This window comes from Aspergillus affinis (assembly GCF_023601865.1).
Source record: "Aspergillus affinis strain CMG 70 chromosome Unknown NODE_1_length_919884_cov_86_970707, whole genome shotgun sequence".
In the NCBI taxonomy this organism is placed as follows: domain Eukaryota; kingdom Fungi; phylum Ascomycota; class Eurotiomycetes; order Eurotiales; family Aspergillaceae; genus Aspergillus; species Aspergillus affinis.
In genome coordinates, this window is record NW_026515782.1 from 816376 (window position 1) to 833876 (window position 17501).

The 17501-nt window shown below is 49.3% G+C and overlaps 3 protein-coding genes across 3 annotated transcripts; all 3 read left to right on the forward strand.

The window, feature by feature from the left end:
* Window positions 1-495: 495 nt before the first annotated feature.
* On the forward strand, window positions 496-2957 carry vps27 (ESCRT-0 subunit protein VPS27; the record flags this gene model as incomplete). Its single annotated transcript, XM_053097268.1, has 5 exons — window positions 496-563; window positions 635-767; window positions 830-1111; window positions 1174-1945; window positions 2017-2957. 5 exons carry the CDS (start codon window positions 496-498, stop codon window positions 2955-2957), a joined length of 2196 nt encoding a protein of 731 aa, XP_052961324.1.
* Window positions 2958-3417: 460 nt separating this feature from the next.
* On the forward strand, window positions 3418-9033 carry KD926_004182 (FCB2FMN like protein; the record flags this gene model as incomplete). The annotated part of the gene is made up of 15 exons (XM_053097279.1): window positions 3418-3505; window positions 3559-4316; window positions 4374-4594; window positions 4650-4971; window positions 5311-5360; window positions 5416-5509; window positions 5570-5624; window positions 5685-5884; window positions 5986-6515; window positions 7050-7317; window positions 7381-7491; window positions 7564-7663; window positions 7724-7790; window positions 7859-8322; window positions 8450-9033. 15 exons carry the CDS (start codon window positions 3418-3420, stop codon window positions 9031-9033), a joined length of 3912 nt encoding a protein of 1303 aa, XP_052961325.1.
* A 6394-nt stretch (window positions 9034-15427) lies between these two features.
* KD926_004184 (uncharacterized protein) lies at window positions 15428-15985 on the forward strand (the record flags this gene model as incomplete). The annotated part of the gene is made up of 1 exon (XM_053097300.1): window positions 15428-15985. One exon carries the CDS (start codon window positions 15428-15430, stop codon window positions 15983-15985), a length of 558 nt encoding a protein of 185 aa, XP_052961326.1.
* Between the last annotated feature and the right edge of the window lie 1516 nt (window positions 15986-17501).

Below are 17501 nucleotides of genomic sequence, written 5' to 3' on the forward strand. Positions count from 1 at the left end.
TGCGAGATCAACAATCGGGAATGGAGGAGAGAGGATCTCGGGCGGGATGCAGCGATTCCGGGGAACAACATCCCAGGATTCAGGCATTCAGGACGAAAGCCAGTTACGTACCTCGGCAGAATCCCCTCACCGCCGGGAGGGGAACATGATGATGCCTGGGGCCTGGCGGATGACTCAGCCCCAGCAGCGGGCGCCAAGGCTGGCGGTTACGGCGAGGTATGGATGGATCTGCCCTGCCTGGAGAGCTTACTGCACTTGACATCAAACACCCGTCCACCTTCCTCTGCTTGCATACCTTGTCCTCCCCCACATAGACTTCTTTCCTGTCGCTCACATCTGCCTCAGTATTCTTCTTTCCTTTTTTTCGCTGCCGTTGGAACGCGTCTCTTCTCCCATCCCCTCTTTCCGCCCGCTACCCAACGTCATAGGGTACCTGTGACCCGTGTCTCGTCAAGTCCGTCAATCGCGCGATCTTGCTATCTTCTCACCGTCGTCATGGCGGGGTGGTTCTCTTCGGCATCGCCGCTCGATGAACAGGTCGAGCGGGCGACCGCATCATCTCTGTATGTTGTCGATGTTTCTCGTCGATCCCTAGCTCCATCCATCCCATAAAACATGCTAACAATTCCTGTAGGGAAGACATCTCCCTGAACCTCGAAATTTCCGACCTGATCCGATCGAAGAGTGTGCAACCGAAGGAGGCGATGAGATCATTGAAACGCCGACTAGAAAACAAGAACCCCAATATACAACTAGCGACGCTGAAGGTTCGCTCCGCATAGTTCCCCTCTTGTCGATCTACATACTGACGGAACCGCCATCTCGGTAGTTAACGGATACATGTGTCAAGAATGGGGGCACTCATTTTCTCGCCGAAATTGCGTCTCGCGAATTCATGGATAACCTAGTCTCTTTGTTGAAAACGGAGGGTGCCCCGCTCAACGCCGAAGTGAAAGACAAGATGCTAGAGCTGATTCAGGACTGGGCCATGGCGGCCCAAGGTCGCATGGATTTAAGTTATGTTGGCATTACATATCAGAAACTACAGGAAGAAGGATTCCGATTCCCGCCTAAGACGAAGATGAGTGGCAGTATGTTAGAGAGCAGTGCGGTAAGCTCTCTCCCTCTTAAACGCGCGCCCGTGGCCTCTGCTAATACCGTTTGGTGCTATAGCCTCCCGAATGGATCGACTCTGACGTCTGCATGCGATGTCGCACGCCGTTTAGTTTTATGAACCGCAAACACCACTGCCGAAACTGTGGTAATGTCTTCGACGCCCAGTGTTCTAGCAAGACCCTCCCTCTTCCTCACCTGGGAATATTGCAGCCTGTCCGTGTTGACGATGGGTGCTACGCTAAACTGACCGCGAAACCTTTCCCCCCGGGAGCCCTTTCCGATCGATCGGCGTTCAAGAACAACTCTATCACCAAATCAAACTCAATGGAGCCCCGAACGGCTCGGGCGGAAGGCGGGTTTGACGATGATTTGCGTCGGGCCCTGCAGATGAGCTTGGAGGAGGCAGAAAACAAAGGATCGAGCGGCTATATTCCGCAGTCTCAAATGATGGCGGCTGAGCCGCCCATGCCCTCCGAACCGTCGAGGACCGAGGAAGAGGAGGATGCGGATTTGAAGGCGGCCATCGAAGCTTCCCTGCGCGATATGGAACAGCATAAGCAGCAACATGCAGCCGCCCTGAAGAACACGAGTGCTCCGGAAGCCCCATCCCAAGGTGTCCCAATTGCTACAGAGCTGCCTAAAAACCCGTATGAACTTAGTCCGGTTGAGGTCGAAAACATCCACCTATTCGCCGCACTTGTTGACCGACTACAACACCAACCTCCTGGTACCATTTTGCGCGAGCCCCAAATTCAGGAACTCTATGAGAGCATCGGTGCACTCAGGCCGAAATTGGCGCGGAGCTATGGTGAAACTATGAGTAAACATGGTATGTTTCTTTCATCCTCGGCCTATTGATGGTCTGTTCAATCCTGCACTAGCTGACCAGATGATAAATAGACACGCTTCTCGATCTACATGCTAAACTCTCCACGGTTGTACGGTATTACGATCGTATGTTGGAAGAGCGCCTGTCAAGTGCATACTCGCAACACACACTCGGATATGGAACCGTTCCTGGCGCTACTGCGCAATATCCTAATATCTACCAAATGCCTTCGCAGCCAGTCGAAAGCAAGGCGGGGGCCGAAAACTTCTACTATGGAAATCCAGTTGCCGAGAAGACGCGGCCATCTGACTCCCCGTATGCTCCTCCATACCCATCAGAAAGGGTAAACCATCAAGCGGCCGGATCGCGGAGCGGCGCCATGAGCCCGGGCGTGTACCCGCCTCCAACCCAGCCTCTGTCTCACAACCAACCCTGGAGCGGTAAAGCTCCCGTTGCATCCCCTCCGCCCTCAAGCTCCAACCCGGCATTCTCTAGCAATTCGGCCGCATATCCTGGCCCTGGCGCTCCGGCGCAATTCTATGTGGCTCCTACTCAGCAAGAGCCAGCTCCACACCCGTACCAGGTTCCCCGTCAGGGTGACGTGGAAGCCTCCTACCAGCCGTCCCCTATAACACGAACCAATTCTTTCTATCAGCCAGGCGGACCGCCTGGTGCTCCTGCCCCAAGTGCACCAGAGCAGCCCCCCTCGATGGACCAGGTGCCGTCTGCCGCATATATGCAATTGGCAGAATCGCAACCCGGGCAACCTAACGGTCATCCTGGAATTCAACATGCTCCCCCGGAGCAACAGGCACATTCATATTACTATAATCAACCCCAACAACAACATCCGCTTGGTCCGCCACCTTCTATGTATCCGCAGAGTACCCCAGCACCACAAGGTGCGTACCTTGGGGATGTTTCCCCGATTACTGGACATCCGTCCCCCGTGCAACACCACCAGCCGCCGCAGACTCGACCAGCAGCCGAGGAGAGTTTGATAGAGCTTTAAAGCATGGGTTGGCCTGCCTTGGTGGTGATTATCGTGTCTTATTCATTTTTTCTTTTCTGTCTTTCTTTATCCCCTCTGTGGCAATTATGATACCAGATGCTTGGATTGTTTGCAGACTATGAAATTGTATTTACATTCCTTGACGATTTCAATTAAAGTTCGCAATGACATTGCATGATTCGTAGGATAATCGTAGGTAGAGTTGTGATCGATCTGGACCATCGGAGACTGGGATGATGAGTGTGCGGAGAAGTCACCGAGGGCTACGGAAAAGATTCCGGGCGTGTCCAGCCCTCATCTGTAGTTCGTACAACCCAAGAGCACCCCCACGTCCCAGCTCGAATGGGCCCGGGGTAATTTAGCGCAGCCATTGCCAATCCTTTATTACTATGGTCCATTCATTTAAAATCAGTATGTCATCCCCCGTATCCCCATCATTTCTCCCATTCAACTGCTCGTCATGCAGCTGACCCGTGACGAAGTCCAGAAACACAACAACAAAGACTCCTGCTGGGTCGCCATCCATGGATCTGTCTACGATGTAACCGGTATGTCTAATCCAGATCTGTTTCGATCTCTCCATCGGTTTAATTCTCTCTAGATTTCGTCGACTCACACCCAGGGGGACCCCATGTCATCCTCCGCTGCGCCGGGAGAGACGCGACAAGGGACTTCGACTCCGTGCATGATCAGGAGCTCCTGGCCCAGTCCTTACCATCTTCTGCCTTTCGTGGCCATCTCGAGCCAGGATCCCTGAGCAAATCGAGCACTGTCAACGGCCACGTTCCCGAAATCAAGCAAACGGATGACTCGCCCCCGCCGTTAACGACGCTGATCAACCTCTACGATTTCGAACATCTCGCTGAGAAGCATCTCCCGCCGAACGCATGGGCGTATTACTACTCCGGCGCGGACGACGAGACTAGCAAGCGCCAAAACGCCAAGGCTTATCAGAAGATCTCGCTTCGACCGCGCATCCTGCGTAGTATTCGGGCCGTGGACACGAGTACGTCGATACTGGGTAAATCGGTCTCGTTGCCGGTGTATATGAGTCCGGTGGGGATTGCGAAACTTGCGCACCCGAATGGCGAGCGGGCCTTTGCTGCCGCGGCGGGTAGGGAAGGGGTGGCTCAGGTGCTGGCGAACGGGTCGAGTTTTCCCATTGAGAGCGTCATGAAGGCTCGTGTGCGGGAGGATCAGCCGCTCTTCGCGCAACTGTATGTTAATAAGGATATTAAGAAGTCGGAGGAGACGGTGCGCAGAGCGGATGCTGCCGGGGCGGGCGCGATCTGGGTGACGGTGGATTCGCCGGTGGTGGGGAAGAGAGAGATGGATGAGAGGTTGAATCTACAGGTTCAAGTGTGTATTCTGCTTGGTGGGGTGGGCTTAAGCGCAGTGGCTAACATGCTTGTCTAGGCTCGGGATAATCCAGCTACCAAGGGGCAGGGCGTTGCTAAGACCATGGCGAGCTCTATCTCCCCGTTCATCGACTGGGATATTCTAACGTGGTTACGAGACCTCACTTCCCTGCCTATCGTCATCAAGGGGATTCAATGCGTCGAAGATGCCGTGCTGGCATATGAGAACAGGGTACAGGGAATTGTCCTATCCAACCATGGAGGCCGTTCTCAAGATACGTATGTTTACACTATGATTAGGTGTTTTAATGTCGAGTCTTACTGACGAGAACAGAGCACAATCACCACTTCTCACTCTTTTGGAGATCCGACGCTACGCACCCTACCTGCTTGAAAGCAAGATGCAGATCTTCATTGACGGGGGCATTCGGCGAGGCACTGATGTACTCAAGGCCCTCGCATTGGGCGCAACAGCCGTTGGACTAGGTAGGCCCTTCCTCTACGGACTTGCGAGCGGCTATGGAGAGGAAGGAGTTCGACGAACCATTGAGATCCTCAGACAGGAGATCGAATCTAATATGGTGTTTCTGGGAGTTACGTCGTTAAAGGAGCTAGGTCCACATTTACTGAACACAGCCCGGTTGGAGAGGGATATGGTTGGGTCTGTGAAGTTATGATGGGTGCTGCTGTAAACTTCCTATCCTAAAGAGCTACATAGTTGATACCAACCAAATACTACTTTCTTCACCCCCACGCGCTTAGAATGGCGACAACTCCTGTAACATTTAGCTCCTCTTCCTGGAGATCAGTGCACCTGCTAGTCATCCCACATTCCCCAGGATTTCAACCCCCACGCTCGTCGGCCTTTCCCCCGATTCAACCCCGCATTGTCACTTGTCGATCCAAAGTCGCCGTCGTCGGAGTTATAACTCGCTGTCTCATCTATTCAATAGCCCTCTAAAAAAGCTACTCAAAGGCAGATTGTGACAGCCTAGACATTCAATATGAGCGATACGATTGAAGTCCTTCTCTACGGCTTGGGAGCGTACGTGCACAAGTCCAATGTCATGAGCTATTTGTCTAATTAAAGCAATCTACAGCATAGGTTCCTTCTACGCTTTTATCCTCAGCCAGTCTGAGAACGTGCGCCTAACGGTTGTCGCACGGTCAAATTTTGACGCTGTCAAGGAGAATGTATGTCCAGAATTGCATCAAATAGCCTACAAGCGAGCAATATTGACCATAGCATAATAGGGCATTCTCATCGAAAGTGAAAATCATGGCCAACATCGCTTTCGACCTCATAATGGTGAGCTTCCTTGGCTACGTTCACTACGTTGGTGCCATGAAATGTTAACCTGTAGTCTAGTGATCAATTCCCCTGACGAGGTCACCAGCCCCTTCGACTACGTCGTGTGCGCCCACAAAGCAATCGATCAGGAATCCGTCGCCGCACGACTCAAGCCCGCGGTCAACGAGGATACGACCATCGTGATTATCCAGAATGGAGTAGGAAACGAGGAAGCGTTCCGCAACTCATACCCTCGATCATCCATCATTACTTGCGTGGTATGTTTTTGTTCCCATCAATTGCGGATCAACCTTCCCCTTCAGCATCCAGGATCCAGCATTGAGCATCAACTATCTATCTAATAAAAAACAAACATAAGACATGGGTTGGAGCCCGTCAACCCGCCCCCGGAAAAATCACGCACACCAAGTCCGAAGACATGCAAATCGGACTCTTCGCCAACCCATCTATCCCCTCCTCGCTCGAAAAGTCCCGCCTCGACACCTTCGCCGCCCTTCTTCAACACGGCCAAACCAAATTCCAAGTCCTCGACGACATGCAACTCCAGCGCTGGGAGAAAGTTGTATGGAACGTAGCCTGGAATTCCCTCACGACATTGACACTGCTGGATACGCAGAGTTGGCTGAATTCCTCGCCCGACGCCACGCCTCTCACGCGTAAACTCATGCGAGAGGTCATTGACGTCGGGAGGAAGTGTGGCGTGGAGCTGGACTACGGGCTGATTGATCGCCTGATGGACAAGATTAATGCCATGCCTGGGATCGGGAGTAGTATGCAGACGGACTGTCTTAATAAGCGCCCCATGGAGATTGATGTGATTCTGGGGTTTCCGGTGAAGAAGGCGAAAGAGTTGGGGGTTGAGACGCCGATTCTGGAGACGATTCATACGTTGGTGAGGGCTGTGGATGTGAGGTTGAGGGCTTCGTTGTAGGTCTTGGGTATTTATATCGGGCCATATAGATACAGATAGAGTGATATGAGTACTGCAAGTGATTATATTGAAGTTGAGATATCAAATTAAAAATGTTTCCCTCGTCCTGTAATTATCTAGACTCTCTATAGAATGTCAAGTCCATCGCAATGTCAAACACACGCCGGATGTACCCCTGTAAAACTACGGAGGACCTCCGAAGCAGGTCGATCCTACACCCCTGTCCCTATTACTATCCAATATCCAGCACTCGCAGCAACCCCCACGGAGAGAGTGCGGAGAAAATCCACTTCCCCGTGTTTTCTGATTTCCCCCACGCTTTCTTCGATGCTTTGCGGGTGAAAACATCATATCATGCAGATCACCGTCGACGAGACATGCCGGGTTAAGCCATCCAGATAAATCCAGTTATCGGATGCTTCTCTTATATCTTCTTATTTCTCATCTTTGTAACTATCATCAGAACAGAAAACAATATCTATAATTACTAGAAAGATGACTGCCGAGTCCGACAGCCCAATATCAGCGCCAGCGCCTGCTCCGGCTATCGAGCCATCGGCAGACAAGCATGGCACAGCTCATTTTGAAACGGTTCCAGCAGAGCCAGGCAAAGTACGCAATGGCGACACAGCCCTGGCTCTGTTTGATAACTTAGACGAGCTAGAAGAAGCTATCGATCCGGTTGAGAACAAACGTTTGGTTCGCAAGATTGATCTCATGATCTTGCCTTTTCTGAGCGTTTGCTATGCATTCTACTATGTGTGTTGCTGTCGGCATCCTTCAAAGGTTCTCATAGGGATACGTTTTGCTAACTGATGCAAGATCGATAAAACGACTCTCTCGTATGCGGCCATCTTTGGCATCAATGAAGACTTAGGGCTCTCGGGTGATCAGTATTCGTGGTTATCGAGTGTCTTTTACTTTGGATTCTTGGTATGCCATCCCTGGAAGAGAGGTATATGGATTGTACTGGATTGTTAAGCTGATGATTGTTTCGATGAGTAGGTTTGGGCGCTTCCAACAAACTTCCTGATGCAACAGTTTCCTGTGGGGAAATACCTGGGCGTTAATATCTTTCTGTGGGGTTTCTTTCTTATGTTGCAAGGTGCGTAATAGCCCACTTAACATCATTCGTTCCTAATGCTGTATGTTGACACCTATCAAGCTGTTGCAAAGAACTTTACTCAGCTTGCCGTGTTGCGTGTTATATCCGGCGCTGCAGAAGCATGCAGGTATACTTCCATCCGTTCTCCATCAAGTCCTGCCTTTCCCCCGATCAAACAAGCTAATTTCGAACCAGCGATCCCGCATTCATGCTCATCACCAGCATGTGGTATACCCGGCGCCAACAGCCCATTCGAATCGGCATCTGGTACACAGCCAACGGTGCTGGCATCGCGCTCGGCGGTCTACTGGGCTACGGCATCGGCCAGATCAACGGTGCCCTGGCGTCGTGGAAATATGAATTCCTGATCATCGGCGCCCTCTGCTCAGCCTGGGGGATCGTGATCATCTTCTTCCTTCCAGATTCCCCCGTGTCTACGCGGTACCTGACAGACCGAGAAAAGCGCCTTGCCGTTGAAAGACTGCGATACAACCAGACCGGTGTGGAGAATAAGACCCTCAAGCTGGCGCAGGTCTGGGAGGCGTTTCTGGATTGGAAGGTCTGGTTCTTCTTACTACTGGGTTTCTCGGGGAATGTTCCTAACGGAGGGATCTCGAATTTTGGGACACTTATCATTAAAGGGTTTGGGTTTTCGACGTGTAAGTTGTCTTGTCTTGCCTGGTTATACCATACCCATACCTACCAACTATATATATGGCCTTCCATGTCGAACATTAAAGCTAACTAATTCCTATCCCCTTTGATTGAACCACACAGTGGTAACAGCCCTCATGCAAATCCCCTACGGCACATTCATCGCCATCATGATCCTCTTCAGCGTCTGGCTAAACGACCGCCTCCCACCCAACAACCGCTGCCTAGTAACAATCCTCTTCCTTCTCCCAAACGTAGCCGGCTCCTTTGGGCTCTGCTACCTCCCCGAATCAAACCGTGTCGGCCGCCTCATCTGCTACTACCTAACCGGTTCCTACAACGCCTCCTTCGTGATCATTCTCTCCATCCTAACGGCCAATATCGCCGGTCACACGAAGAAGGTCGTCACGAACGCGATGATCTTCCTGGGTGTTTGTGCGGGGAATATCGCCGGCCCGTTCTTCTATAAGGGGGACCAGGCACCAAGGTATCCGCTGGGCATTTGGTCCATGATTGTGGCGAATTTCGTGGAGATTGGATTGGTCGTGATGTTGAGGATGGCGCTGGCGTGGGAGAATCGGAGGCGGGATCGCGTGCAGGGGATTGGGGGGGAGGGGGATGGGGAAGGGGAGGAAGTGAGGCAGGCGGAGATGGCGAGGACGGCGTTTAGTGATTTGACTGATAAGGAGAATTTGAATTTCAGGTATATTTATTAGGTAGGATGTTGCTGTTGGGGTCGCAGCTCATCGTGGGTAGAGAAAGGTCAGTGTGTGTTTGCTGTTGAGTAGGATGGGAAATGTGGTGATTTGTTGGAGATTATATACTTCGTCTGCGAATCTCAATAGTAATTGCACGCTATAAATAATTTGAATGTAACATCCTGAGAATGGGTTTGTTACTGCCTACACTAGATATGCATAGGTGCATAGTGAGTAGAGCTCAAAAGGCACAGATCAAAGTTAGTTATAGGTTCTCCCATACAACCAAAGTAAGTGTTCTGAAACAACAGGCGCTGCCCCTTACATATTTTCTTTTATTTAGCAAGAAGAATATCAGCTATTCCTCGTATATTAAGAGGATAATCTTACCAACGTAGTGTAGAAATAGAAAACTACTCGCTGTACAGAGTTAAATTTTTACCAAGCAGATGCTGTATTTCAATTTCGTATTAACGCCTATACAAACACACAAGATCCCTTAATCATCTGTCAAACAGATGAATGCCACAGGCATGAACTTCAGTCTCTATACTCTAATTTAACATGCCGCACTTCTCATATAACTATAAAGATGTACCCGAAGCCCATGGACCAACCTGATTATCTCGTCTCTACACACCCACACAAACATAATATCCCAGCCAAAGCTTACCGCAATCTGACCCTACCTGCGGATTGTACTTATTAAATTGAGCCGCTGTGATCGAATTATCCTGCTCAATCTGTCAGCACCCATCTCCCTCCTGCGCCAGATGCCACTCCTTGCAACTGTCAATCGCATCCGGCATGGGTTGCGCGTCTTTGACCGCAACACAGTAATATTCGTCCTTTAGAATGCTGTATGAGCTTCCGACGGCAGGATTCCACTTTGTGAATAGATTCTGGGTTAGATATGTGTATTTCTCGTTTACGATAGACCAGCAGTCGCCGGACTTGACTTTGTAGTATGACACGCAATTGGCGACGATGCCGCTTTGTGTGGGTGACGGGCCTGTCGCGGTTGTGGATGTAGTTGATGTGATTGTTGCGGAAGAGGTCGAGGACTCTGGAATCATTGTTAGCGGTCTGGATTGAATCTTGGGATGAATGGATGATAAATGCTGGGGGTGTTATACCTGAAGTGCCAACGCAGACGTAGGCATTTTGCCAAAGAGTCGTGCAAGTAGCTCCAGTGACCGGATTCCAGGCGTAAAATTGGTCTTTGGTGATGTCGAATTTGTCGGCAATCGTTTGGCAGTCATCGCCGTCGATTACCCAGTATCACTTATTACCTAGATCGATGACTAGAGTTAGAAAGATATTTAACGACTTCACCTATATTTTGACGGGAATACTCAACGCACAGTTGGATGGAATGCCGGTTTGCTGTAGCTGGTGGCCCGACGCGCTTGATGACACAGTACTTGTTGTAGGGATCGAAGAGGACTTAGCCCCAACACAGACAAAGTAGTCGGGCTCAAGTCCCTCGCACCCGGTAGAGATTGAACTATATTTTGTTAGAACTAGCTCTGCTTGTGCATGGTAGTCAAAGGGACCTACGGGTTCCAAGAGTAGAACTGCTGTAACGTAAAAGTCATGAAGCTGTCCTGAATGCTATAGCAAGTATCATCACTCTTGACTAGGTAATACTTGTTACAGCTAGAACTGATACTACTCTGCGTGGGAGCTGCCGTACCAGAGTATGTCAGAGTGCCGGCTGGAGGTCAACGTTAGATGCAGGATGTTGTACTGTGCTACTATGTGACAAAAAAAGACAAAAATCATACAATTCTTATCAGAAAATTAATCATCAGCATCAATCTCACTCACTCCGTTATCATCCGTAGTCACGAAAAACCGAAGTAATGGTTCAGGAACGCCATCCCTATCCTTCTCGTCGACAGAATGCAAGTCTAAGGTTTCTCCTCTTGGCCCCAGCAGGTCGACTATATCATTCGGCCTTCATCTTGGCGCCGAAGAGTGCAGAGTGGGCATATTCCTGCATTTTAAAGCCGTTGTCGAGAAGAAATCGAACCAAGGACTCATCTTCTCGTAGGACAGCCAGTTTCAAAGCACTTGCCTGAGGGCCCACCCCGTGCGCTAGTAGCAAGGAGATAATCTCTCGTTGGCCATCTTCAACTGCTCGGTACAATGGTGACGGACTGTATAGCTCTGCATTGGCACCCCGCTCTAGCCACAGTCTGACCAGCTCGGTGTGCCCTCGTTTGACGGCAAAGAATAGAGGAGGTAGGTTGCGTATGATTAGTCAACAGTCTGATTGAGGGAACTTTGGTCCAGGCCCTTGAGTCCGGTGTTTTCCGCGGTAGAAGTTAACCTGTGCCCTATTTTCAAGCAGAGCAGACACAATGTCCTTATATCTATGGTCAATAGCGACAAGCAGGGTGTTTTGGACGTTCAAAACATCTAGCATGCTATACCCCTGGCTATACAATGGATGAGTGGCGATATCAACCCAGTAGCAATCTAGGAAAAAGTCCCCTTCGTCGTCCATCGATAACCACAGAAGTTCTTCTTCGTCTTCCTCTTCCAGTTTCTCCTGTAGTGACATCGTGCTTCGGGGCTTCGGCTGGAATGGAGGCAAACGATGCTTCCCGATGGAAACCCGTAGACCATTCATAAAGCATTCTATGCGAGCGATATTTTTGTGTTTTGCCGCGAAAGAGAGGGCGGACCCATGACGGTAACAGCTATTGAAATAATAGAGAAAATAGTTAAACGCGTGGTACATGTGACGGTTTGTTCTGATCAAGGAATAGACATCTTTTTGACGGGGTAGATAGGATGCAATGATGCATAGCGCTTCATTTGGGAGTAGGGTAAGCTTCATCTTGTTGCGATGGAGGTTTACGACAGGAGGATTGGACCGTACACAGTACTTAACTCCCTCCTATTTCTTGGCACGTTACCGTACTAATTTAATTAAGTTCTGCGGATCCTGATAGAACCCTGAGGCCTGCATATTTCGAGTTTTCCTAGTTGCATGAAAGAAGTGTTTTGTAACATGAGTTTACAAAAAGACATGGCTGTTAGCATTTCCTACTCCCCAAGATCCAAGTTATAAGGACATACCGGCATTCTTCTCTAGATGGTCTGCTGTTCGGCCGAGCTTGCGGATGAGAACTGTTCCATACGCCCCGCGTGTCTGGCCCTTGTAGGTAACGCCCATATCTAAGAGTCTATCTTAGTATAGGGGAAAGGAGGTGAAGGGGGGACAGACCTCGAGTGGCGTAATTATAGCCTACCATAGACTACAAATGAGTCAGTTCATGGAGGAGCGTGTTCCCTGCAGCTTGGCCCTTGAGGTCATCTAGCTTTTTGCCCATCATATTATCGTAAGGTGTAGTTGCATATTGCGATGCAAAATTCCATTTCTACTGGTCAAAAATTCTGGGACAGACGATCATCTCCTCGTCCGTCCCTTTCTTATGCATGAAGATGTACGCTTTCTTGGCTTCTCGCGACATGTTCCAAAGGTTTCGATGTATCTCTGAATATCTTTGTCCCGAGTATCTTTGTACATGCCTAGATGCCATCGACGGTAAGTTATGAGCAAATAAAAATGGTATAGGTTCGGGACCTACGAGCTCCCGGAGATGCTTCCTTATCTTCGTCATATACCATCCAATTGTTATTACAATTGACCCTGATAATGCGGTATCTATTTTGTTTTTGAAGACCAGTGTTGATTTGGGCGTAAATGACTAACAAAAAGATGGCAATACTATTAGTGGGATTGGAATTTCTTACTATCATAAATATAAAACTTACACTTCACCCTTCTTATCTTCCTAATGGTCTCAGCGATCGAGCGCCTCCCTATTCCCCTCCGTAGTTGTGGCTCACCAAAGAACTGCACCCACAAGTTGAGAGTTCGGAATAACGAGGTGTACTGGGCCCGATTCCAGTCTGCTGGCTACTTCCTATCAGTTAGGATGTCTTCTAAGTCCTGGAGAACTCCCGCTGCCCTAACTTCCTTTGAAATGTCAGCATCATGCTGCAAGAATGTTGACTAGATCGAGCCAAGTGCTGATGATCACCTACATATCTCGGGCTTCGTTCAGCGATGTATCTAAGTACCGCATCTATTGAGCATTGCAGTTGTCGTCAAATACAAAGTTGGATCTGATTTCCTGTTCCCGTCTGTAGAGGTGCCTCGAGGGATCAGGGATAAGGGTCACGTTGGTCATGTCAGAATTGACGGGAGTGTCCACATAAGGGATTCCCGAAGGCCCTTCGTCAGAGGAATTTGCAAGAGATACAAGACACAGGATCAGTAGAACTTGAATGGTCAGAATACACACCCGAGAGTGGGCAGCCTTGCTATGAAGGATCATGCTCATAATGCACACGCGAAAAGTATTGTATACCACACTTGGATTCTTCCAAACGATGAACACCTGGGTGGACATGCGCTTTAAGGAGCTCAGTAATGATGCCAAATGTGCCCCAACAACTATGCAGGCTCAACCTGAGTCATTTTCATTTTCATTACTTATTATTATTACAGTCGGTATGATAGTAGTAGTTGACGGACATCAATTCAAGCCGACACTGAAATCGGAGGGGTTCTACGATTTACGAACTCAACGAGATAGACTATGTAACCTGGCACGGAGCAAAAAGACATGCCATTCATTCTATGAGCCAACTAAGCGAAGCGATACCAAACCCCGAATCAGCCTACTGGGACGGTTTCCACTGACGAGCCTAACGCCCTCGTTAAACACAGACTAAAAGGATCTCCTGCAGATCCCGCTCGGCGCTAGAGCCTGTATGAATCAACCAATGGATCCGCCGGTTAGCCCCCGTTGGACCCCCGGCCGCGCTTGTTATCCGTCTGATCCGATAGTAATGAGTCTCAAGGCCTGAAATTTCGCAACAACCTGCCAGATCAAGCAAACCGCAGACATGCAGCTAAAAACACCCCGGGAGATTAAGGGTCCACAAACAATGGGTCCTAATCCAAGGACCTTGGCGCATGTACCTGAGCTAGGGTGAGTCCTAGCTCTACTCCACCTGTATAGTAGTATGTACCATGGGTCGAAATGGAATGTTAGAACGGTTGTGTCGTTGAATGATATTCTCGGCTTAAATACATTGATGGTACGTGAAGGGCCTGCTTTTACAGCTACCATGGTGACTCTATCAAAGCGAGGACGCGGCCCGATATAAAGGGTATCTCCTTACCACTCGACTGTTCAATTAGCAGAATATATCTCTCTTTTACTTTCATTCTGTCTTCAACAGCACTGGAGGAGTGATGCCAGGCGAGTGTACCGAATCTAGTGGTATTCTATCAGACTATGAGATCAATCGCGTTATAAAGTCTTATAACCCAACGATTGAATATAACGTAGAGGCTGCGGTAACTGGATAACATAGAACGAAAATTAATGGTATGTGATATTTCCGTCTAGCATATTGTGATACTCGGCTAATCAAACTGTCTATATAGAGTTTTCTTTGACGATGCACGCACATTTAAGCAGAAAGTCGACTTTGCAAACAAAAGATGCATGAGAGGGCTGTTCGGATGGGCCTTGAATCTGGGAAGACCTGATTCCTTAAAAAGCCTAAACGGAATGAGTGGTTCAGACACTGATATGAGCAGTGCCAAACTAGAAAGGGGGAGTGATACAACTGGGAATCTCTTTATAGGAGATAAAGCTCTCAATACGGACTCCAACAGTGTGACTGGTATTGCACCAGTGAACGTCATCTTCCCCTCGACAACATTGGCTACTCCCACGACAACCTCACCGAAGGGGCGTTACCACGACTACAACCACCATCACCCGGTATATCCAGCCTACAACCATCTCTGTTCCTCCACTGACGACCAGCATCCACGGATATTACAATTGGAACATCACAGCCTCTAATGTAACACATCTGGTGGGGACATTGTTTTTCAGTATTCCACTGCCATCGGTTATCATCACTGATAATTCAAACGCCATGAAGGAGAAAGGGGTCTCACACTCGCCACTTGGTACTCGTACTGTTCATCTACTACCGTGGCCATGGTCCACAGAGGGCTTGAAGCCCTCGAAAGTTACTTTTACTCAAGGGAACCCACCTGGACCAACCTGCACAACAAACTGTGGCCACATCTGCACCCAGTTCTGTAGCAGACCATGTCTAAACAACTGTAATGACATCTCTTACTCCGACTTTGTTGATCTTATCGATGACGATCCTCTATCAGTCTTTCCATGTGCCGGCCCAGACTACGTCAACGGCACTTGTAAGGGTGAAATGTGTATCTGAAAGGGCTGCACCGGAAAAGACTGCAAGGATGGAGTCTGCTTAGGAAAGGACTGTCAGCCAACTGGCTGTACTGGCCGCGACTGCGACAAAGGTCATTGCTCCGGGAAGAGCTGCCAGGACCATGGCTGCGTGGGAGACGACTGTGATGGGGACTCGGGTCAATGTGGGACCTGTCTGCTCTCCAACGAGCCATGTATGCACCGGACCGCGCTGCCGTGTTGTCAGCTGTACCGGCAGGGACTGCAAGAATGGAATCTGCACGGGAAAGCATTGCCAACCCGAGGACAGTGACTGCGAGAACAAAGAGGCTGCGAGCTGCACCAACTGGATCAGTAGTTCTCTCGTCAAGCCCGCATCGACTTATTTAACGAATACAGTCACTACCGCCTGCAAGACCATTACTGCGTACAATGCTGAAGTCACGACTGCAACTAAGACCGTAGATAAGGACGGATTCGTTGAATTCACAGTTACCATTATTGACAAAGACGAGACACTCGATACCACAATTGAATATTCGCTCTCTAGCGATATCTCTGCCTACTACTCAGTTACTGGTCCGCCATTGACGCTACCTCTACATCAACTACCGCTGCTCCCACAACCACCGGCTCCAACGGCGGCGGCGGAGCTCACAACTCCATCCCAAACTCCTTTATCATCTACAAATACCTCGTAGAGGAAGAGAACTTCGATACATCCTCTGACATTAGCGAACATTCATGGTATAACGTATACTACAGCTACAGGAATCAAATCACCAGGGACGATGTCTGCAACAAAGTCCAGGCCGTCGTTGGTCCTGTTAGCGCCAAGGCGGCTGACCAATTTCCAGCATCTCTGGGTTCTTTCACTCTGGGCCAGTATAAAGGTTGCAAGTACAACGGAAAGACGGATAGAGTGGGTAAAGTAACATGCAGTACGGCTGAGTTACCTTTCACTTGTCTGGAATATGAAACTGTCGGCAAGTCGAACGAGTACGCCTGTGGAGTTTCCGAGGATAATCATGGGACACGAAAATACTCTACTTTCTATAAGGTCATTGAATGCTTGATCTACTAAGTTTGTTGCTTTTGGTTGGGAATGTCAGAGGTTTTTTTTTATCTTTCACTTGCACACTTCAACGCTTGAAGATCTGTCTTTATATATTTTCATGTTTCACCAAAGACTAGTTATCGGACCCCAAAAAACTGTTCCATACATTAGCATTACAAGTAAAAAGGCATATATTCAGAAGTTACAACTTACAGCCCTTTTCATCCTATTCATATCTTTCCTGCATGATAGTGACTAGTCCGGACGACAGTAGGTTGAACAACATGTATGGTTAGCAAATGATTATTTTATCCTTCTGATTACTGATTAATGCATGTTTTTGTTATGCATTGGATGCAATCCCTCGGGTATTCCGATGCTCATCCACTCCTGCGCCCTTCCGGAGACATGACCCGAGCTTGGTCTCTTCGGCTCACATCCGAAGCCCCGGCAATGCAACCCCGGACCCCACTCCAGGCGATAAGGAAGAGCAACGATCTACTCGGCGACGGCAGAAGCAGCGCGTTATCCAGGTCGCAAGTCGCCTGGCTAATGACCTCAAAGAAGTCCTGTTTTTTTTGCATTGCACTCGAATACTGTCGCACCCTACACAGCTTCCTTCCCTCTCTAGAACAAGATGCCGGTCATCAAACCACTCAGGTTCCAACAGAACCCTAGATTGATTCTCCAGCAATCGAGATACCGAGCGACTACTATCACATCATGGAATCGCGCATACAAATCTACAGTCTCAGTTTCCTCAACAAGCAGTGCGAAGACTGTATCTAGCGTCCCTCAACTTCCGCCGCATTCTCTACTCCCGACTAAAATGCTAGTCCGATCTTTGCTCGTCGCGACGGTCTCTTCGCACCGGTGGCTACTGACGCCTGCGCTTTGGTTTCTGTCATTGATCGTGCATCCGCGCATCGCCTTGTTGGATGTGAATAAGAATCTCGTTCTCCGAGGCATCCTCAAACCGACGTTCTACAATCATTTCTGCGCCGGGGAGAATGGCACGGAGGTTCGATCCACAGTTAGGAACATCAAAGACATGGGATTTAAAGGTGTTATTTTGACCTATGCGCGAGAGATTGTGGTAGATGCCTCCAAAGAAAAAACCACAAGCTCTGAAACCGCGAGCGAAACTGAAACCCATTCGC